Source organism: Martes martes, assembly GCF_963455335.1.
Source record: "Martes martes genome assembly, chromosome: 14".
Taxonomy (NCBI): Eukaryota; Metazoa; Chordata; class Mammalia; order Carnivora; family Mustelidae; genus Martes; species Martes martes.
In genome coordinates, this window is record NC_137902.1 from 19,540,194 (window position 1) to 19,562,827 (window position 22,634).

A 22,634-nucleotide genomic window follows, 5' to 3' on the forward strand; every position below is an offset into this window, starting at 1 on the left:
ATGCTCCTTCCTCGGGTAGCCCACTCACCAGTCACTAGCAGAGCTCAAGGTATTCAATACAAACTAAAAGTATGAGTTTCAAATTATTCTTTATTCAAACCCCCAAGTTTGGTATTAATCAGATTTAATCACCAGCGATTTGAACATAAAATGGTATTAAAAATGCCTCCGCAGGCCACAGAGGACCACATCTTACCTTATTTCTCTTTTCTAGTACCTCATTTGGGTTTGTGTTTAAAGGAACAAACTGATTTGGATCTTCAATTTTGATAGGTGTTCCACTACTAACTTTAGAAGAGTCCTCTGCTCTCATCCACTAAAAATAAAAAATTTTATAGAATAAAGCTTTGTGTTAAGGAAAAAGGGTAGGTTCTTGGTAACTGTTTATAGACTCAAAGACAGGGAGCATACACTGCCAATATTTTAAAGAATTTCACTAAGCAGTATTTAGTGGTCAATTACTATATATCTCACACTGTTAGAAAAAGGCTCATGATCAGCACTAAAAAAAAGTGATTACGATTCACATGAATAATCATTTATATGCCTACTTAAATTTTCTCCCTTTGGCATTTTCAAATACAATGCTCAAACACTCCAAGCACAAATACAGAGCTTGATCTCGTATTAACTCACATTTAGAGATGGCGCCTGCACTGAAGTTTCTTCAACTGATGATGGCTAAGTCACCAAAAAGGACATAGGAATCTTTTAAGATTTAGTTTTCCAGACTTCATTGTTTATTTTTGGTTGCCAGAAAAGGCCAATTACCTGACCAGCATTTTACAAAGAGGGTAATCTGGTAGTGACCCATAATACAACAGAAGGATAGGGATGGCAGAGCCTTATAGAATTTTTCTTCACCCCATATTATATCCCTAAAAGAAGGCTAATATTCATCAAGATTAATAATGGCTGGCCATCAGTCTCTTTCAATAAAATTAATTCTGGGAAACTAAGGAGTTTAATTATGTTCTTTTACTAGGAGATTAAAAAAATAGGTTTCTTAAGATTTTATTTATTTTTTTAATTTTATTTATTTATTTGTATTAATTTATTCATTTATATTATTTTCATATTAATTTATTTTTTTGATAGAGTGAGGGAGAGAGAGAGAACATGGGCAGGGTCAGAGGGAGAAGCAGACTCCCCTGCTGAACAGGGAGCCTGATGTGAGGCTTGATCCCAGGACTCTGGGTTCATGACCTGAGCTGAAGGCAGGCGTTTTTTAATTGACTGAGCCACGCAGGCTCCCCAGGAGATAAGATCTTATAGACTAGGGAGAAACACTTTGATGCCTAGGAACTTCCATATTGAATGCTACTGATTTATATGATAGGATGAACAATTTTGAGTATTTAGAGGATATTTGGTGATAAGCACTCTAAAACTAAACCAAATCTGAAGCAAAATGTTGAAAAAGATAAGACAACCCATGTATGTCTCTCTCCATAAGATCTTGCCTAAGGATAACTATGTGCAGTAATTCATGAAACTCTGGAACCATTATGTTTTGGTGACTTTTATAGATCTGATTCACTGGTGTAATATAAACTGCAAAGCAGTATCAAATAGTGGGTTAAGGAGAGGGCTGCAGAGTCACTGTATGCATCCAAATCATGACTTTACCATTCACAGATTATTAGTTAATCCTTCTCTGCCTCAGTTTTCACATCTATAAAATGGGGGAGAAAAACATTATCTTCTTTGTCTTAAGAGAATTAAGTAAAAATTCATTTATGGCCCATAAAACAAAGTATCTTGTACAAAGTTTACACCTGATAAATGACAGGTTATTATTATTATATTCTGCTTTCCCAGTATTTTTAACAGAACATTCAATTCACGAGTAACTAGGCAAAATGTTTAGTAACGGCAAACCACATAGAATAGTGACATACTGTGATTTTGGTCCTGGGACTAGTTTCACCATTCCGAGACTCCTCAGGCACATTCACTTTCATGTAAGTATTTGGGGAGTTCAGCCACCTTGTTTTTTCACGCTGCTGTCTCTGTGCCATGTATTTGAGAGGAGAGAGTGGTACTGTGTCATCCTCAAAAGAAAAAGCAGTCACAGTTGCTGGGATTTCCACATCACTCTTGTGCCTGGGCTTCTCTCGAATGAGAGGATGCCTATAAGCATAGCCTGTTCTATACCCCTAAGGGAGAAAAAAAAAAAACCACATTTGAAGCAACCAAACATGTACCAAACATAACATTTGGACTCTAATCCTTTAAACAAATGATCAAAAAGACTCCTCTGTCAAAAAACAAAGGGGAAAATATCTTTCAAACCCCACATAAACTCCACATAACATTAGAGTTGAAATTAAGCAAATTTCAAGATCTGGTTGAAAGAGATTCCAGCTGACAATGCGATCTCCACTCACACAACTGTTCCTGACAAAGGTAATTTCAAAACTGCTAACCAGAAACATTTTCCTCGTTATTTTCCAGTTTTCTGGAAGCCAAATATCAGTGCTCATTTAAGTCTTTGCTTCTGGGTCTGAGGGAAAATCTATCTTCTGACCCTTAGTGGAGGAGGGTAAAATCTCAAGATGACATTTGCATGTTTCACCATTTGATTCTTAAAAATGTGGTAACATTACACTGGAATGCCTCCCTAGGATCAAACTCAGCTCCCAGAGGCATAAAGAGGGTCCCAGATAGTCCAAAGGGAGATGAAAGCATTTGCTCTTGAATCTGAAGACATGAAATCCAAGTTCACATACAATTTTTCACCTACCAAATTATCCAGAGTCCTCATCAGCCCTTCAAACTCAATCTCGCCAACTTTCCATTTTTGATGGGAACCCATATTCACTCCTCCTCCTCCAGATGCTGCTACAGTGTAAGTGAAAGCTTTATACTTCTGCGGATCCAGCACAAGCAGATTGTCTACTCCACCTGCCCCTGCTAATGCCTGCACCTGTAATCAATGGCAAAACAGGCACAAGACTGTAAAGATTATAATGAGTATTTTACCTTTAAAAAGGTATATTTATTTTTACTTTCAAAAAGGTATAATTTTAATTCAGCAAATACCTGTAACACTTAACCTATATAGGTTATAACTAACCTATATAACCTATAAAATAGGTTATTAACTAACAACAAAAATAAGGCAACATACTTGTGAAAATAGGCAGCTGAAGTATCTTTTCCATCTATCTGAAAAAGATACCTTCCAGGATTCTGACCCTCCCTGATGGAAAACACAGTTAGAGCCATTCCTTCTAACATATTTCAAAAAACTGAATTCTCTTGCCAAATTTTAAAGTTATCTTGCAGTTTTCTCATGGCTATCCTTTTTTTCCCCTGAAAGTTATAATTTCAAAGAAATACAGACACTATACTGTGAATTTAAGGATATTTAGGCAGCTTAAGTCAGGTTATTATCTTAAGCTTTTCACAGCTTCATTTGAGAAGAGGAGGAGGTACTGTTAAAGCAGAAAAGAAAAAGTTGGTTAAGACATTAAAATTGACAAAAAAGTTTTTTCCCCTTTTCTGTGGCCCTTCCAATAAATTAAGATTATTACCATTTGCTTCAAGATAATCTTTGTGAAGATGGAAACTAGGTCTGTTAAACATACATTCAGCTTCTCTGAGGAAAAAAGTAGCTAATGACCATTCAACCTATTATAATAAGACTGAGGGTGTGCAATGGTTAGAAACTGCAAGAGTTCGTAAGACTTCTGGCCCTGCTCTTACACTTTTTATAAAAGTGGCTGTAATACATCTGATCTTTGAGGACTGACAGTTGCCTCTGTTTTTCAATTAGCACCACACCACTACAGGATAAAAACAGAGATATATAAATTTACACTATCTTAAAAAGCAAGACTGGGGGAAAATGATGTTTATGAAGCACTCAGATTTGTGTGTGTGCATTTATATGTGACATTTTCCCCTCCTATTTTCAATTCAAGAGATAACTGAGCTGATCCTTTTTATTCAAGTAAAAGAGAACTTCTCTTAAAAGACAAAACAGAAAGCCAACAGGACTTTGCAAATAAGTAAACACAAAACCCAACTCAACAAGCAAATTACAATGCAATAAAAAAAAAAAGTGTGTGAGGATAGTTTTTCCTACCTGAATCTCACAGGCTATCTGTGCACTAAATATATAATGAAAAGCCTCCTCAACCGTTTCTCCAAGGGCGACCACACCATGATTTCTGAGTACCAGCACCTAAAATAGAATCCCAAAGCAATCACTTGAAATAACTGGCATAGCTCACACTGTTTTCATCAAGAGCAAGAGCAACAAAAATAGCTCCTTCAATAGAAACTCTACGTACATACCTTACAACTTGGCCCCAGAACTTTCTGCAGTTGAATTCTCTCCTCTTGTTCATCAAGTGACCCTTGGTAGTCATAATAGGCGATATCTCCCAGGATGAGGGACTCTTGAGAAATTGGAAGGATCCCGCACTTCATGGAGGAGACCTATTTGATTGGGTCCATGTCAAGAGGACACATTTAGTTACTAATTACGCTCTCCGAGGAACCGGATTCTTGAGTCAGCTCAAGAAGCACTAGCCTAGTCACTGTGTTCACCATTCCAGCCCATCCCCCACTTCAGCTCATCATTTCTTCCAGGGGAAAAAAAGAACAAAAACGGATTTAGGGGATACAAGTCAATTTAAATGTTATGCCAAATATTATGAAAGAAACTTTGCTTCAAAAAAACTCAGTACCCAATTATTAACTGATTAGTTAAAAATGCCTATGTTATTTCTCCAGTTGTTTCTTACAATGTCAGCATTTGGTCCAAAGGAACTTTCGCTTTCTGGGTACTCAGAGAACTAATATTTTGAGTAGGATTCTGAATGATGGGGTGTGAAAGTGTGTAGGTAGTAAAGCATCATGTAAGGAAAACCACAAAAATAATACCCTTCCCAGAACCATTGCTGCTTTTAGCCTTCAGTGACTTACAGCTGCTGTTGCAAGGGTATGGATGTGTATTACACACTTAACATCAGGACGTGTGGAATAGATTGCAGCATGGGGACTGAAGCCTGTATGGTCAATTTTCAGATTAGTACTTCCCTGATCAACCACTTCTCCTATTATATTGACTTTCACCTGGAAAAAATCAGAGAGACATATTTAATTGGTGTCAATGTATCAAAGACATGTATCAAAGTCTGTCTGTGGTCTACCAGCTAAACCAGGAGGTGTCAAACTTTTTTGTCAAAGACCAAACATAGTATTTTAGACTTTGTGGGCCTCTGATGCAACTACTCAACTCTGCCACTTTATGTAGAGCCATGAAGAACTGTTTAAAAAAAAAAAAACAAACAAAAAAAACACCAGGGGCACCTGGGTGGCTCAGTGGGTTAAAGCCTCTGCCTTCAGCTCAGGTCATGATCCCAGGGTCCTGGGATCGAGCCCCACATCAGGCTCTCTGCTCAGCAGGGAGCCTGCTTCCTCCCTTCTCTCTCTCTGCCTGCCTCTCTGCCTACTTGTGATCTGTCTGTCAAATAAATAAATAAAATCTTTAAAAAAAAAAAAACACCAAAAAACGAGTGTGACTTTGTTCCCATTAAACCTTATTTACAAAAAATAGTCTGCAACAAAACTTAGAATTTAGTAAGAAGTAGTTTCCAAAAAGCCAAATAACTTAAAACTCTTCACTAAAGGTCTGGACAAGGTTACTAAACTCACTGGAAAAATTTCCATTTGCTAACACTACAGCATCCAGAACCAGTGTAGTTCCTGCCATTCTAGAAGCTGACAACACTGGCTATGAGCACAATCACGGGAAAAAAAAATGCTACACGGTCGGCCCCTCTGCTCACACCAATGGAACTTTGCTGAAATCTATAAAATACACACAGACTCTGTGAGTTTTAAAAAAATTCCAGAGTATACAGGGTGGAAAAAATTTCAAAAGATTCCCTTCAAAGCATGGATAGGTTCACTGACAGGATCAACTTATTTATTAGTCTCTTTTAACTACCTTGTTTTTCTTTACCCCTAAAGCTTTTCTTACAAAATCAACATAACCTTCCAAACGCTTTCCTGTTCATTAGCAAACATTTCCCATCCATACCTTCTCTTGTTCTGTCCTGTACCAAAAGCTAAAAGCTGTCAGAAAAGCACAAAGGAGGACAAAGAAAGTAATGTAGGAATGAAAATTATACCAAATTGGAGGCTGTAGCTTCAGAAAAAGACAGGCCTCTAGGAATTATTATTATGTGGTCTTGCTCCTTACTTATTCTCACCTGGGAGAAAGAACAAAAACAGGGAATTACTGTGAGGTGTTCATATTTTACAGTGTAAATACAACTAGGAATATATTTGCAGTGAATAACTATAAGAGATTGTGGGGGGGGGGTGTTGACAGGAAGCAACAGAGCAGAAATTAAAGGAGTGCAACAGGAAACTTTCCTTGAAAAGTTTTCTTCCCTCAACACGCAAGCACTTGCTAAAAATTTCTGAGTTAGTTTCTCATTTACTGAACTTACCAGTAGTGTTATCCTGGGAGTTCTAAGGTTGCTGAGGGTCAAATCAACTACATTCATCAGAAAATATTACCTGAATGTGGTAATGACTATAATCTCGATTTACAACATGGAAATTAAGGGAAAAGGGGCAAAGGAAAGAGAACAGAGAGTCTCTTCCTGAGAAGGAGCTGAGGTAGAGATGGAAGGGGAAACTAAGGACTGGCAGGGAGGGAAGAGCCCTAAGGAAGACCACACCTGAGCCACTTTGACCACAATTCCGTACTTTTTTACTTCCAAATACTGTCTGGCTTTCAAGTGTGACAACATGAAAACAGATGATAATGGAAAAAAATATACTTTAAAAATAAAGCCCAGGGAGGAAACTTCCTTGACCCCCTCTATTTTTCCTGCGCCAAGTGCTTTTTAGTGACACTCATGCTCAAATATAATTAATATGGAGAGAAAAAATTCTGCCAGAAGAACTTCCTCCTGGATAGATTCTGCAGTTGGTTTGCACTAAAAGGACACCACAGACAGATGGAGAAGAAAGCTAGGTTAACTGCAGTCTTTCCCTTAGAGTTAAGGTTTGACTCAGTAGTCGGCTGTAACCCAGCAATGCTAGCTTCAGAAAATGAAGTCTGACTGAACTTATGAGTAAAGGTGGGAAGAGTACAGCTGCCTTCTAGTTGGGATTTTTTAGAAAAGGAATCGGAAGCCAAAGAACTCACGGAAATATATGTATTTGCCAGCTGTGCCCATCCGAACAAGTCCACGAGTCTGTACAGGCTGGCAAGCTTACAGCGAGTAAGTTTTTCTCCCTTCACGTATGAGGACGTATCTGCCCCAGGAAGGTCATTGATAGGTGTGACCATGCCGAGACCTAGAAGGAGAAATTGTGGAGAGAGAGTCACATCAAGTAATGCGGTACCAGGAAGCCGCCGGAGTCTGGGAGTGTTCCAGCCTTGCAAATAACGATGTGAAACTTCTCAGCCCACACAATGTTTCATTAGCTTATCTTCCTTCACAGAAGTACATGGAGAGTTAAAATGCACATCAGCAATCTCTGCTATTTCGTCTAGTACCGGACTTGTAAGGGAGGGACTTGGTAGGGAGTCAGGCTCACAATGCTAGGGGAGAATGGTCACATGATCCTAATGGCCAAAGTGTTAATACTGAGGTTATTGCTAACTTTATGATGAAAAAGGGTCAACAGAAAGCTACTTTTCTAATAGCCCTTTTGACATTTATTCAACAAAAATTTATTTAAGAGAAGAATGCATTCAAACCACACACAGTCTGTCTTCAGCTGTCACTGAGCAACAAAACCTAGTCTTGGGCTTTAGTGACCAAGTTGCACGTTTTCTGGCTTTGTTCTCCTTGACACCATTTACCATCTCTTCCCTGGAATGCTTCCGCAGACCCGTATGACACCACCTGGACCTCTCCTTCCCCTCTCATCTGCTGCTTCTTTGTCCTTCAACCAGCTCTCTTCCCTTCTCCCACCTGTGGCTCCAGCCCAAAGCTCAGTCGTCCACCTATGCTCCCCTCTTGTTTTACTTTTCCCCAGGAAAACACTACAGACTCCTGAGTTTCCAGCTGTCACCTCCATGCAGAAGACACCCTGATCTTTATCTGCGACCAGGGAGGGCCTCCTGCCCACCCTTTAGCCCACTGCTTCTAACTGCCTGCAACCAACAACATGTAAATTTAAAAGGTCTTAAAAGCGATTTTATCTCCCTGCTTTTTCTTACCTTCTCACTCCTCCTCAGTCTTCTGATACTGCTGGTACTACAATTCCCACAGTCTCACACACAGGTAACCTTCCCTGGGCCACCATACGTAATTCATCACTCTGTTCCATCATCCTTTTCCTTACACGTTTCCTCATTTTCCATCCCTGAGTTCAGGCCTCGCTTCACATGTAACGTTTGCAATAAGCCTTCTCATTTTTGTCCTTGCCTATAATCCCTCTCTTTGTAAATCCATTCACATAAAGTCACCTTTTGCCTCACGACTCCCCTGCTCAAAGTTTTGCAAAAACTCAAAGTGAAAGCCTGCAAGGGGCCAGGAAATTCATGTAAGTGCCTAAACAGGGCCAGCTGTAGCCTCTAGGCTACCAGAGATCACAAGCCTGGGCTGAAGGGGCAGCTACCATTCTGCAGTCAGCTGTTGCCACGTGAGAATCTGAGCTCTGGGCTATCAGAACATTTAAACGGAAGGCCCAAGTCAACATGCTGATGTGAGATCTTTTCATTGTGAAATGTTCCGAACTAATTCAAAGAAATAGTTTCAATATGTAAGCCATATAAAACAGTATAATTTCTAACAAAATTTCAGAAGCAGTCACGAATCGATCTCCTACTTTCCCTGCCAACTTTTAACTTCTGCTTTCCACAACACAACATAAATTTTCCAGCCAAACTGACCGACTTCTATCCCCTGACCTCTGCACCATGGAACACAAATTTCCTACTGCCATGCCTTTGTATATTCCAGCCAGCAACCCTGGCAGCTCAGCTCCCCTTTCCCGCTGTAGTATCTACGACACTCCCAAGACAGCTCCTCTTATTTTGCTCTTCCCTGACAAGTCTTCCTCTTCCAATTCTTGAAATTTTCTCCTTAGACTCTTTTCTCTCCTGCCTATACCCTCTTGAATGATTATTTAATCGACACACATGGATTTGAGTAACACTTCTCTATGTCCATCTGCCAAGCTACTCCCTTAAGCTCCAGGACTGTATTTCCAAATGCTGCCATATCCTGGCAGCTCTTGGCAACTGGGGCATGCCTAAAGTATGAACTTCCTTCATTTCCCAAGCCAAAGGGATCCCCAACTCCAGACATTCCTATTTTTGTCTAATAATACCACAAAGTTTCCCAGTTAATTCTTCACCCAGAAACTACAGAGAGGTTCTTTCTACACCACCCTCCTGCTTAAAATGGCTTTTCAAAGTTAGAACAGAATCCAAACTTCCAACTCTGGCTGGGAAACCCTGCATAATTCAGCCTCTGCCTATGTTTCTGACCTCACTTTGTTCTACTTGTCCCCGCAAAACCATGTTCTCCAGCCATAATCTTTAATTTTTGTTCCTTGAAGAGATTGCCAAATTCATTCTCATTTTATTTCCAAACCTGACATTTGTACTTATTCCTTTCACCTGGAATTTTTTCTTTTGATCTCGGTATGGTTTGCTCCTTCTTACAATTCAGATTTCAGTTTAAATGTCACCTTCTCAGAGAGATTCTCCCTCATCATCCAATCTAGAGTAGTTACCTAGTTCCTCCTATCAAATTGTCATCTATTAATTATTTGCACAGCACTTCCTATTATCTGACCATTTTATTTAGTCTATTTTCTGTCTCCACAGGCATGGGAAACTTGGTCCGTCTTGTTTATCACTGTTTTCCCTATCTCTAACAGGGTGCTTGGAACATAACAGATACTCAAAATTACAGAAAGAGCAAAACAAACTAGCTCAACCTTCGAATTTCTCGGTTTCTTTGGATAGAATGTTTCTCCCAAGCTAGAACAGTGATTTTGGAACTCAGAGTTCTTTTCCCGCTCCGTCCCCACTAAACCACATCAAACCTGTCACTAAAAGTCTTCTCTACTCTTCCTTGGTGATGCCTTTCTCATTGATCTCTTCCTTTTTGTACCCACACTCTTATTTTAGTTCAAGCACTTACACATCACACTGGGACTCTTTCCAAAACTTTTAACCAATATGTATGTGCCAACATGCGGGTCCACTTTGAGTTCTACAAACACACCCTTAACCTTAGCATGTTTCCATCATTATGTCTCTTTTTATGCCATTCCTCTATTTGGGAAGTACTTGAATTCACTCACTCCTACGAAATGAAGGAAGAGAAGGAAAATGAAAGAAAACTCAAAGACAATCCTTTGACTCTGACGTGAAGCAGTCCTTAGTGCCTTCTGGTACTCTGTATTTGTTCTGGTACGGCAGGGAATTCTGTACTGACCTTGCTGAGATATAAAGTGCTTATAGTGTTCAGTTCACCAACCTGGTGCTCTTACCAAAGAGCTATTATTAAATGAATAAAGTATCTTCATTCCTCTTTCATTCCAAATTCTAACTACTCCATCCTCTAAAGCCTGGTTAGTTCAGGCCTCTCTTTTTCCATAGTTTTCTCAGTCCACCTCAGCCAAAAATCAATCCCAACCCTGAGTTCATAGCATGATGCCTTTTAAAAGGTCATTAAACACTTCCTTATGAACTGCTTTGTAATTTTTTTCCCTATAGTTATCTTGCTGTGTTAATCATTTTTGCATTCATGGAATGTCTCAACTAAAATTATACATTTATCTAGGACAGGGCCTTTGTCTTATAACTGTTTTATAATCTTACAAAGTCTATGGTTTACATAGACTTACAAATGCCTGGTTGCTAAGAAAAGCTAAGAGATTTTAACACTAAGTATTAGATGTTAGAAACTTAAGGACTGGACCAGAGCAGAGTATCCTGCCAGAAAGGTATATATAATTTTATAAACTTTCCAAAACTATTTGCAAGGATGTGAACAGAACTAGTGGGTGTTATGCTGAGCGAAATAAGCCAATCAGAGAAAGACAGTTACCATATAATCTCGCTGATATGTGGAATTTAAGAAACAAGGCAGAGGATCATAGTGGAAGAGAGGAGAAAATGAAGTAAGATGAAACCAAAGAGGGAGACAAACCGTAAGAGACTCTTAATCTTAGGAAACAAGTTGAGGATTGCTGGAGGGGAGAGCATAGGGAAATGGGGTATCTGGATGATGGATATTAAGGAGGGCACTTGATGTAATGAGCACTGGGTGTTATATAAGACCAATGAATCAATAACCTCTACCTCTGAAACCAATAATATGTTATATGTTAATTAAAACAAGAATTTTTTAAAATTAATAAACGTTCCAAAACTGACGTACTGAGGGGAGGTGAAGTAAAGCCCGAGAAAGAACTGGCCATGATGTAATCTGCAATCTGCTGTAATGCCAGCAATCCAGTTGGGTTGTGGCCTTTCTTCATCTGCTCTTGAATAAGGCATTCCAGGTCTTCCCGAAAGGCCTGAAACACACAAAAATAACCACTGAGCACACACATGTCACATGGAGCAGAACAATCCAAACAAACTTTCTCTATAATCAATCTTTTCCCCAATCCCTCTTTTACATAAATAAGCTTTCATCTACACAACTTTAAAACAAATGTCACATATAAAATAATAAAACACTGGAAGCAGCAGCAGGAAGGTTCTTACTGGGAGGAAAAATCATTAGGAATTCTTAATCTCAAAGAAAATGAGCTACTATAACATCTACAATAGATAAAATACAGATGAAACAACCCTGTTAACAACATGTAACTAGAGGATATAGACAGATGGAAACAAAGAGCCATTCCTTGTTCAACAGCCTCATTATCTAGGTTAGACTAGAGTCCCTGTTTGAATGGGGGGCAAGGCTCTGACTACAGACTGCCTCATAGCAGGAGTCTTCACTAAGACATACTAAGTCTATCACAGCTTCCATTTTATGATTTCCATGGCAATTCCCTAGCTCCAAAAACACTGAAAGCAAACTGGTAAGAGTGGAGAACTGATTACTCCCCTTCTGCAATACTGTGCTAAAGAAAGGACATTTTCCCCCCAACTTTGGGTACTACATGTTCCTGTTCTGCAATTCTGCTGTATCTTTTCTTTTGGGGGCATATGTATGTGTGTCAGAAACAGTGTTTATATAAATAAAAATTCTGAACATTAAGAGAAATTCTCTATTCTACTAACCCTTGAGTTGCTAATAGGATTCATCATCTGAAACCTCTCTCAATCCTTCACATTACTTGAAATAGCTCATTTTTTAATTTCTATAACACTCAACCAATACTTATTTTATTAACTTCATTATTCGTTCTCTTGCTCAAGCCCTTTTTTATTCATTTTAAACATGATAGCTCTACTAGTATAAATTCTCTAAACCTTGCTCTTGGTTACATGTGAAGCAGAATGCCTACCAGAAATTAAGTTCAATTTTTCCCCACTTCACCTAAAAGGGAAAAGGCAGAAAACTACCTCCAGGAGGAGTACATAAGCCCTTGGAGATCCTTGGAATAATCTTCATCTGATGGGTGAATCTCCTTTGAGTCACCAACAGCAGCCTTCCTTGTAAGGCTGGGAATAAGAACTCCTGGAGTCCCTCCTTACATGTAGCCTTGCTTAGAGGTTGGATGAATAACTCAGAGGTTTTCAGAAAGGACTTTAAGAAAAAAAAAAAATGGCACAGGGGCCCCATAGCAGAAAGGAGAAATGTGGTTTGAGGTTATGAGGTTGCAGATATTAAGACCAGTCCTGACTCAATGTTTGTGTTGCTTTTAGAACAGTAGTTGAGAGGCAACTGTGATGTGAACTGAAAGAGCTGAGTCCTAACAGCTGTAATCTTGAGGCTCAACCATGGGGCACCATGGAACACCCTAACTGAACTTAGCACAGGAAGAGAGAGGTCATCCTTCCCTAATGTACCATGGTGGCCTGTACAGGCATCTGGGTCAACAATGAAGCTGCATCTTCTACTGGATAGAGTAAGACTAGTTTTCAACACCAGGGAGGTCCAGGGGCCATGGACTGTGTAGACTTCAACAGGACCCACATATGCACATGCAGACATATGCACACACCACATCTTGGATATGGAAGTCACTGATTAATCTTTTTGGTCTATGTAAGTCAATGACACTCTTGGGACAACTTAGAGGGGAGTAGAAATTCCAAGAGGAAGATGCTGTACTTTCTACTAATATAGCAGGAGGATGTTTGAGTGATTAATTTAAAAAGTACTAGTGACAGTTAGGCATCCAGCTCTTGGTTTCAGCTCAGGTCATGATCTCAGGGTTGTGAAATCAAGCTCCACATCCGGCTCTGTGCTCAGCAGTGTCTGCTTGAGATTCTCTTTCCCTCTCCCCTGCCCCTCCCATTCGTGCTCTCTCTTGCAAATAAGTAAGTAAATCTTAAAAAAAAAACCCACAAAATGGGCACCTGGGTGGCTCAGTGGGTTAAAGCCTCTGCCTTCGGCTCAGGTCATGGTTTCCGGGTCCTGGGATCGAGCCCCACATCGGACTCTCTGATCAGCAGGGAACCTGCTTCCCCCTCCCCCTCTGCCTGCCTCTCTGCCTACTTGTGATCTCTGTCTCTGTCAAATAAATAAATAAAATCTTAAAAAACCCCACAAAAACTCATGACCATATTTGAATTCTGAGTTCATGAAACAGTTTATGCCAGTTAAACATGGTTTTTCTTTTACAAATTTGAGACTTCTTAAATGTAAATCATCAGCACAATTATACAAACTTTATAAACATCTAATTCCATTAACTGTACCTAGTTCATTTAAATATGTGATTTAAACCAGAGAAACTATCCTATAAAATATCCTCTACAAAGACACATTACACTGATCAGAAGACTCCATTAATACATTTCTAAGACTTAGTGAACATAAAATGGTTGTGAGCTGTATATAAGACAGATGGACACCTTCATAGAGATGAGTAACATATTTCACCATACGTAAGGCTGAAAGGAAAAGAATCTCCCATATATACTCATTTATCATAAACTATAGAAAACTTCTGGACACGCAGCAATGGGCCAGTCTACTCTTCTGAAACTGTATCTTCCCTTTAAAACCAAATTCTGTTTAAACTTTCTTCAGCTGAAAGCAGCTATAACCAATATTCTTTTATTCAGTAAAAAAAACCTATTTATTCAGTAAAACTATTTATTTATTCAATAAAAAAAATACCTACAATCTGTATCGCTCATGACTTACATTGCAATAGCTCTGAGAAATGGGCATCGTTTTATTGCATGCCCCACCCCACATTGTTCCAGGAAGAATTTAAGACAGATTCCATAGATTAAAATTATACAAAAATAAATACAGGTTAGAAAAGTTAAACTAAGGAAGAAATAAGCATAAGGAGGTTAGTCAGAGCCAGGACGGCGGTTAAGATACAAAGTATATGCTATAAAATGGTAGGCATTTGCTAGAGATTGGCCAAATTTTATCTAAACTCTCTAGCAGCCAACATGAACTGAGATAATCTGCTTGCTGATATACACTGCCTTTAAGATTAAAAACCAATCTGTTTTTCAAGAGAATCACAACTATTTATGAACTGATGACACACTTCTGCTGGGTGGGATGAGAAAGCTAAATAAGAATGGTTGAAAAATTTGTCCAAGAAAGTAGATGTCCAAGGCAAAACTCAGGTCAAATGTCATTTTCATTAGTGAAAACGCTTTTTCCACTTTCATACATCCCACAATATGGTGGGCACCATCCTAAAACTTTGGGATGATCCATACTGTCATAGGGGGAAGCATAAGCCCTCTAAAAGCAATTAAGAAAAAAATATGAATTTTTCCTATAAGGCTAGTGAATAGCTTCTATACAGTATAGAAAAATAATTCTCAAAATAAATGAGATTTCCCCAGTCTTTTTATACAGTTGGAAGTGCTTCAACAGATAAGAATTCTTCTATAACAAAAGATTTAACATTTTTTGTCATGACATTTATAACTCATTTTTATTGTTTCAAATATTTTTGAAATACTATTCAGATAATTACCTAAGTCATAAGACAGTATAAAAGCTAATGATAAAAAATTATTTCATCAGCTGGTTTTAAAAATTTATCTATAAACATTTTAAGATTTAAAATACTGTATTAAAATAAAAACATACTTATCTTTATAACAGTTAATCATATTCCTACTAAAATCCAAAGTTAATATAATAATCCTTTATCGTTGATTCATTCAAATCTCACAACAAAGTCTTGAGACAGGCAATAATTTGCTTAAAGTTGCACACCTAATAAGTAAATGGAGCAAAGGCTGAAATCTGGAACTCTCAGCTGGGCACACGATCTTTCGCTAATTTTACAGGAGATGGGTTGTATCACTGAAACCAAACACAACTAAATAAGGCAGCAGGCACACTGTGGTCAGAAATAGAGAGTAAACTTCTTAGGCTAGATTAGAGCATTATGCTGTAATGATGGAGCAAAAAATTTATATAGCAGCAGATGATCATGATCTTCAAGTACCAAAGTACTTGTCCTCATATAGCTAGGACCTCTCCCAGCAAAGCAGAATGAAAAACTAACTTATACACAGGGCAGCAAGGTCACATGCTGGGCTTCTAAAATCAGATTAAAACAACAATTCCCTAGCATGTCCACTAGAAGAGTCAGGTTAAAAGATCAAACAACACATATATAAAACCACACCACAAATCATGTCTTCTAGCTCTCTGAAACAGAGCACAGCAAAGGAGATCATGGGAGTTTTTACATGTTGAATACATGAAGGTGAGTAAGCCAGACTGCCATCAGGAGGATAGATTGTTTGAGACCTTCAAGAAAACTGAAATATAGTCTAAGGAATTATGATTATATAATCTTCCAAGTGTTGCCATAAGATACTTTAAATCAGCACTGTGTATAACTTACGCATATGATTTTCATAAAAGTACTTGCTTGCTATGTGCTAGTCACTACATGAGTTGCTTTTACATTATTTCATTTAATTGTCACGACAACCCCGCAAGGAGTTCATTTCACCAACGAGGAAACTGAAGTTCAAGTTAAGTGAGTTTCCGATGTCACATAGCTAGTTATGTGGTGGTGAACCCAGATCCAAAGCAAGCACCATGTGCATATATGTACATATAAAAACATTCATATAAACAGATTAAAACTAGAAGTGTTGAGAAAATGGGCTGACTCCTCTAACAGGTCAAGACAGTCTGGTACCCCCGGACCTCTATAATCTGTCATGCAACATTTTGGCTATATCTACCGTTATTACTTTATGCACTGGTTTAGCCTACAAGGTTTGCTTATCACCCTCTGATCACAACCTGTACTTTTCTATCCCTGCTCACTCTATTTCATCAAAGGGAAATGTAGGCTTCCTCTGTTCCTCTACCTAACCAATTCTCAACCTTTACCTAACACTCATCTTAAATGCCACCTTCTTCTTGAAGTCTCTCCTTTAATCACCCAATTAGACGGATCTCCAATTTCTTCTCTTCCACCCTGCTCTAAATTCTTTTAACATTTGCCTTTACTACACTTAGGTGACCTGTCATACGATTTTGATTTACTTTTTCATATTCTATTACACCATGATATTGGATGGTTGGGACAGTGACTTTCACATTGCTAGAGTCTCCCTGAGTGTCTAGTGCAATGCTCAATTAATAAAATAGTAAATTAGAGGTTTGTTTTTCTTTTTAAAGATTTTATTTATTTGAGAGAGAGAGAATGAGCAGGGGAGTCGGAGAAGGAGAGGAAGAAGCAGACTCCCCAATGAGCAGGGAGCTCGATGCAGAACTCTAGTCCAGGACCCCCGGATCATGACCCAAGCCAAAGGAAGATGCTTAATCGACTGAGCCACCCAGGCGTCCTGAGGTTTTTCTTTTCCTAGAATATAAGGAAAGAAAGTAAAGAATCTGATCTCAATCTTGACTGAGTTAATGATAGCAAAATCCATTTCAAAGGTTTTTAGTACTGGAATTTAAAGCTCTAGAAAACTATCTTAAAAGTCTGTTACTTGAAGGAGAAATTCTTCCTGTGTAATTAGGTCTGTACATCACCTAATGGGAGAAATGCATCTTTTTTTTTTGTAAATAAGAAATGAATCTTCACTGAATGTTATAAATTTTTTAAAAGTCACTTAATTCTTCAACTCAAACAAAATCCTACTTGAAAACTTGTTTTGTCCCCAAAGTATTGCAGTTTGGACAGCTCTCTCATTAAACACATGTCCAAAAATGTATGGTAAAAAAAAAAAAAAATCACTAGATGAAAAACAAAACGTTTAAGTAAAAAGACGTACCTTAAAAGCCTTATCTGAATCTCATACCCTTTTATTTTATACATCATCTGTCAATACTGAAGGAGTGATCCTATAAACTTTGAATTCCTAAGGTATGGATAAAAATAAATGATTATAAAAACATGAAAGATCTGGATGTCAGATACAGTAAGAGTATACTTTATGTAGGTAAGAGTATACTTTAAGTACAAACATATTCATGTATACTATAAACCAAAGGTAGAATTTTCTTAAAGTATCAGATCTTAGCTTCTTTATCTAGGATCAGAGCTTTTAGTAGAAAGTGGTATTGGATGAGAAATATTTTAAATCACAGAAAAGAGAAAAAAAAATAACAGAAAAGAGGACCAATCTGATAAAAGAAACTGACCTGATGCAATTATTTCAGTTAAGGCTAAAAAAAGAGAGAGAGAGAGAGAGAAAATCATAGGTTTATTTGTAAGTAATGTTTAACTTATGGACATCAAGTAACAGAATACTGATAAATATCAGAGACAGATTTTAAATATTTACACTGGGATGTTCTACCTCATAATAATTACTAAAGAGAAAAATCAGAGCAAAAAGAAAAAAAGATTACAGACTTGCTGCTCCCAAGGCACCCTGCAATTATGCTATTAAATCTCTCCCAAAGCGGGACAGGAGCATGACAAACTTACTTAGAATTTCTCCATTAAGAAATGTATTCATTTGGCAATAGATTACCACTGGTCCTGTTGAAAGGAGAAAAAACAAATAAACCAAAATTTTCTTTTGGATGGTCTTTGTCCTCTGCCTAAGTCTTAATTAGTATGAAGCCAAAGGTAGAATAATATCTTGTCTTGAAGCTGGTATATAAAAAAATGCAAACAAAATTAATAAAGAAGTCTTGTATCTTAAACTTCCAAAGCGACCAGATAAGTCATGGTGCTTTTGATCAACTAATCTAATTAAGGTGCCCTGTTAACTTTTTTTTTTTTTTAAATTATTAGAGAGTGAGGGGAAGAGGGACAGAGGGAGAGGGAGACAGAGAATCTTAAGCAGGCCCCACACCTAGCACAGAGTCTGATGCAGGGCTCAATCTCACAACCCTGAGATCATGACCTGAGCTGAAATCGAGAGTTCGGATGCTTAACCAAATGAGCCACCCAGGCGCCCCATGGTGCCTTGTTAACATTTTAGGCCTTACTTACAGTGATATTCTAAAATGTATATGGTTTTGAAGTTTCCCCTGTCTGAAGTAAATTTGTAGCATTACACACTGGCCTATTAAATGTTAATGTGTCATGTTCCTGAGGTATCATCACTTATATACTCTGTCGTTTTAACTTGCAGAGTAACACTGCACACTTCCATCAACCAGTCTAAACTGTTTCCCACAGTAGTAAGGTTTAAGAACGAGGATTCTTTTTCTGAAACCCACCAAATGTATTCCATATTAGGTTGTCAAATTCAGCAGGAGCTTGGTAGACAACATTCAAGTGTTTAATGACTCAGAGTCCTCCCAGCTATTCATCTAGCCATCCATCCATGTATGTATGTAGATTTTTACAAAATATCTACTATGCACAATGTCCTGTTAGTTTTTCAACTTACATGTTTCTTTAACATCAGTGAAGCATCATTTAGTTCGAACAGTTTGCCCTGGACACTTCATTCTGAGATAAGGGGGTTAATGATAATCTAGGGTTTCTGTAGACATATATATGAAGAGCACAGTGGTCCAAGAAAACCTGCAGATTCTCCTTAGCGCATTAATAAGATCTCTAGCTAAACCTAGTTTAGGTTTTGACAAAAGATGGCGGAATTCCTAGAAAGAAGTAATACTTGGGAGTCAGGAGGAGACATTCTTTTATTTTCTTAGCTGAAGGCAATAAAGTACTGTGTCATCCAAATTTACAGACACCAAAATGTCTTATGACTGAAAACTCTTCTTGTGTTGGGTTGAATTAACCTGAGCAACAGAATTTGAAGAGGAATAAAGCAGTAATAATAAATGGGTGGAGTTTTTTCATTGTTATTGAATGCTTTAAGTAGTATGGCCTATTGGTTAAGAGCATGAGTTTTGGAGTTAACACTCAGAGCCCACCATCTAACTAGTAAAAACTTCAGCAAGTTTTCTGAGACCGCTAAGTTTCAGTTTATTCATCTGTAAACTAGAGGTATTAATACTTTTTTGACGTAGTTGTTTTGGGGATTAAATAGGATTTTATACATAACAGGTGCCTATAAAAGGCATTAATGGGGGCTTAATAAAAGAAAGTATTATACTTTGCTTTTATTAGTTTCTCTATTTCCCTTTCTTAAACTCAACATTTTAAACAGAAGGCTTACAAACCTGTTTCTTACAAACAAGAATCAGTAATATCTTTGATTTTGATATTTTTAAATTAACATATATTTGTTTCAGGGGTACAGGTCTGTGATTCAACAATCTTACATAATACCCAGTGCTCATTACAACATATACCCTCCCCAATGTCCATTATCCAGCTACTCCATCCCTCTCACCCCCACTCCATTCCACCAACCCTCCGTTTGTTTCTTAAGATTAAGAGTCTCTTACGGTTTATCTCCCTCTCTGGTTTTGTCGTTTTTTTTTTCTTCTCTTCCCCTGTGATCCTTTACCTTGTTTCTTAAATCCACGTATCAGTGAGATCATAAGATAATTGTCTTTCTCGGACTTATTTTGCTTAGCGTAATAAATACCCTCTAGTTCCATCCACATCGTTGCAAATGGCAAGAATTCTTTTTTGATGACTGTGTAATATTCCATTGTAGATATATACCACATCTCCTTTATCCCTTCACCTGTCAATGGACATCTGGGCTCTTTCAATATTTTGGGTATTGTGGACATTGCTGCTATAAACATTAGGGTGCAGATGCCTGTTCAGATCACTACATTTGTATCTTTGGGGTACATACCCAGTGCAATTGCTGGGTCACAGGGTAGCTCTATTTTCAACTTTTTGAGGAACCTCCATGCTGTTTTCCAGAGTGGCTGTACCAGCTTGCATTCCCACCAACAGTGTAGGAGGGTTCCCTTTCCTCCACATCCTCGCCAACATCTGTCATTTCCTGACTTGTTAATCTTAGCCATTCTGACTGGTGTGAAGTAGTATCTCCTGTGGTTTTGATTTGTATTTCCCTGATGCTGAGTGATGCGGAGTTTTTCATGTGTCTTTTGGCCATCTGGATGTCTTCTTTGCAGAAATGTCTATTCTTGTCTTCCGCCCATTTCTTGATTGGATTATTTGTTCTTTGGGTATTGAGTTTGATAAGCTCTTTATAGATTTTGGATACTAGCCCTTTATCTGCTTTGTCATTTGCAAATATCTTCTCCCATTCTGTCGGCTGTCTTTTGGTTTTGTTGACTGCTTCCTTTGCTGTGCAAAAAAAGCTTTTTATCTTAATGAAGTCCCAATAGTTCATTTTTGCCTTTGTTTCCCTTGCCTCTGGAGACATGTCCAGCAAGAAGCTGCTGCAGCCGAGGTCAAAGAGGATGCTGCCTGTGTTCTCCTGAAGAGACTTTTTTCCATTGGACATTCTTTCCTGCTTTGTCCAAGATTAGTAGACCACAGAGCTGAGGGTCTATTTCTAGGCTCTCTATTCTGTTCCTTTGATCTTTGCGTCTGTTTTTGTGCCAGTACCATACTGTCTTGATGATTATAGCTTCGTAATAGAGCTTGAAGTCTGGAATTGTGATGCCACCAACTTTCGTTTTCTTTTTCAACATTCTTTTGGCTATTTGGGGTCTTTTCTCATTCCATACAAATTTTAGGATTACTTGTTCCAGTTCTGTGGAAAAGTTGACGGTATTTTGATAGGGATTGCACTGAATGTATAGATTGCTCTAGGTAGCATAGACATTTTAACAATACTTGTTCTTCCAATCCATGAGCATGGAACGTTTTTCTGTTTCTTTGTGTCTTCCTCAATTTCTTTTAAGAGTATTCTACAGTTTACTGAGTTGATTTTGATCTTTATTGGTTACGGGTTTTCTAACAGAGTGAACCCCAATATTCATAGAAGACCCAATACGTTTTAAGATAATTTTATTTGCAGACACACTGCAAGCTCGGCCATACAGGGAAAAGACAGTTCCAAAAGAAAAGAAGTCTTTGAACCTTAAACCTCTATAAGAAGGAAGAAGGCTGAGAAAAAAAATAAACACAGGTTACCATTCAAAGAAAAGGAAAGATGATTCAGGGCGTAGAATGAAAAGCCTAGAAGACAGAGCCATGAGCTAGAGAGTCACCCCCTAGAAAGTAGAAGGACTGGGTCTTCATTAAGGGAACCTCCAAACATTTGCCCAGATGGATTTCACAATTCCTATGGACCAGTTACTCCTTTGTACCCCTGGTTTTCCCCTCCTTTTTAACAGGAATATGTATAGCAGTTACCTTTGCTTTCCCCACCACTGGCTGTGTGTGGGGGCAGGTAACTTGTCTCTTTCGTTCTCAGGTGTATAGATTGGGAGCAATTGTACCAAAGGAGCTTCACCTAAGGAATCACACCTGAGAAGTATCATCTGCAGCTGGATCAGATTTAAATAGTGAGATTCTGGATTCAGGAAAATAGTGTAATGAGATGACACTTCTGCCGGTGTTAGGAGAGAGTGAATGTATTTTGCATGTGGAAGGAAGGTAAACAAACTGTGGCAGACTGCAGTGCTTTTAAACTAAATCGTGATCAGAGTGGACAATCCTCCTGTCAAAAGGTGGATCTTAATTCCTCTCTCCTTATGTACGAGCTGAACTTAGTGACTCGCTTCTAACTATAAATATGGTGGAAGTGATGGTGTTTAACGTCTGAGATTAAGTCAGAAAATGCACTGCAGACTTCTGCTGGTTCTCTCTCAGATACATGCTCTGGTGGAGAAACTCAGACTGCCTCAGGTGAAGGAATGCATGGCCAGGAACTGTGGCCTTTTGCCAATACCCATGTGAGTGACCCATCTTAAGAGTGGAAACCTCTAAGGCCAGTCAAGCCTTCAGATGACAGCAGCCCTGGATGATGTCTTGACTCCAACTTTATGCTAGACCTTGAGCCACTCAGCTAAGGTGCTCATGAATTCCTGACCCACAGAAATGATAAGATAAAAAATGCTCATTGTTTTAAGCTGTTAAGTTTCGTGGTAATTTGTTATTTAGCAATAGATACTAATATAGGTCACCATGGGTTATTTCCTTTGGTGAAACATTCGTTGTATTGAAAGCAATTTGATAACCATTTCTCAAAACACGGACAAAATTTATACACTTTTCTAAGTCTTTCACAAATGAGATTTTAAGTT

The 22,634-nt window shown here is 38.3% G+C and overlaps 1 protein-coding gene across 4 annotated transcripts in view; it reads right to left on the minus strand.

The window, feature by feature from the left end:
* ADD3 (adducin 3) overlaps window positions 1–22,634 on the minus strand; it is a 121,613-nt gene that overhangs the window by 7,323 nt on the left and 91,656 nt on the right. For all 4 annotated transcript variants that reach the window (XM_080822574.1, XM_080822576.1, XM_080822577.1 and 1 more), the window contains exons 3-11: window positions 11,385–11,523; window positions 7,181–7,332; window positions 6,150–6,230; window positions 4,939–5,088; window positions 4,306–4,449; window positions 4,094–4,192; window positions 2,747–2,929; window positions 1,902–2,159; window positions 197–316 (exon numbers count right to left, since the gene is read on the minus strand). In XM_080822574.1, the coding sequence (XP_080678700.1) occupies window positions 197–316; window positions 1,902–2,159; window positions 2,747–2,929; window positions 4,094–4,192; window positions 4,306–4,449; window positions 4,939–5,088; window positions 6,150–6,230; window positions 7,181–7,332; window positions 11,385–11,523 (1,326 nt within the window). The remainder of the gene's footprint in view (window positions 1–196; window positions 317–1,901; window positions 2,160–2,746; window positions 2,930–4,093; window positions 4,193–4,305; window positions 4,450–4,938; window positions 5,089–6,149; window positions 6,231–7,180; window positions 7,333–11,384; window positions 11,524–22,634) is intronic.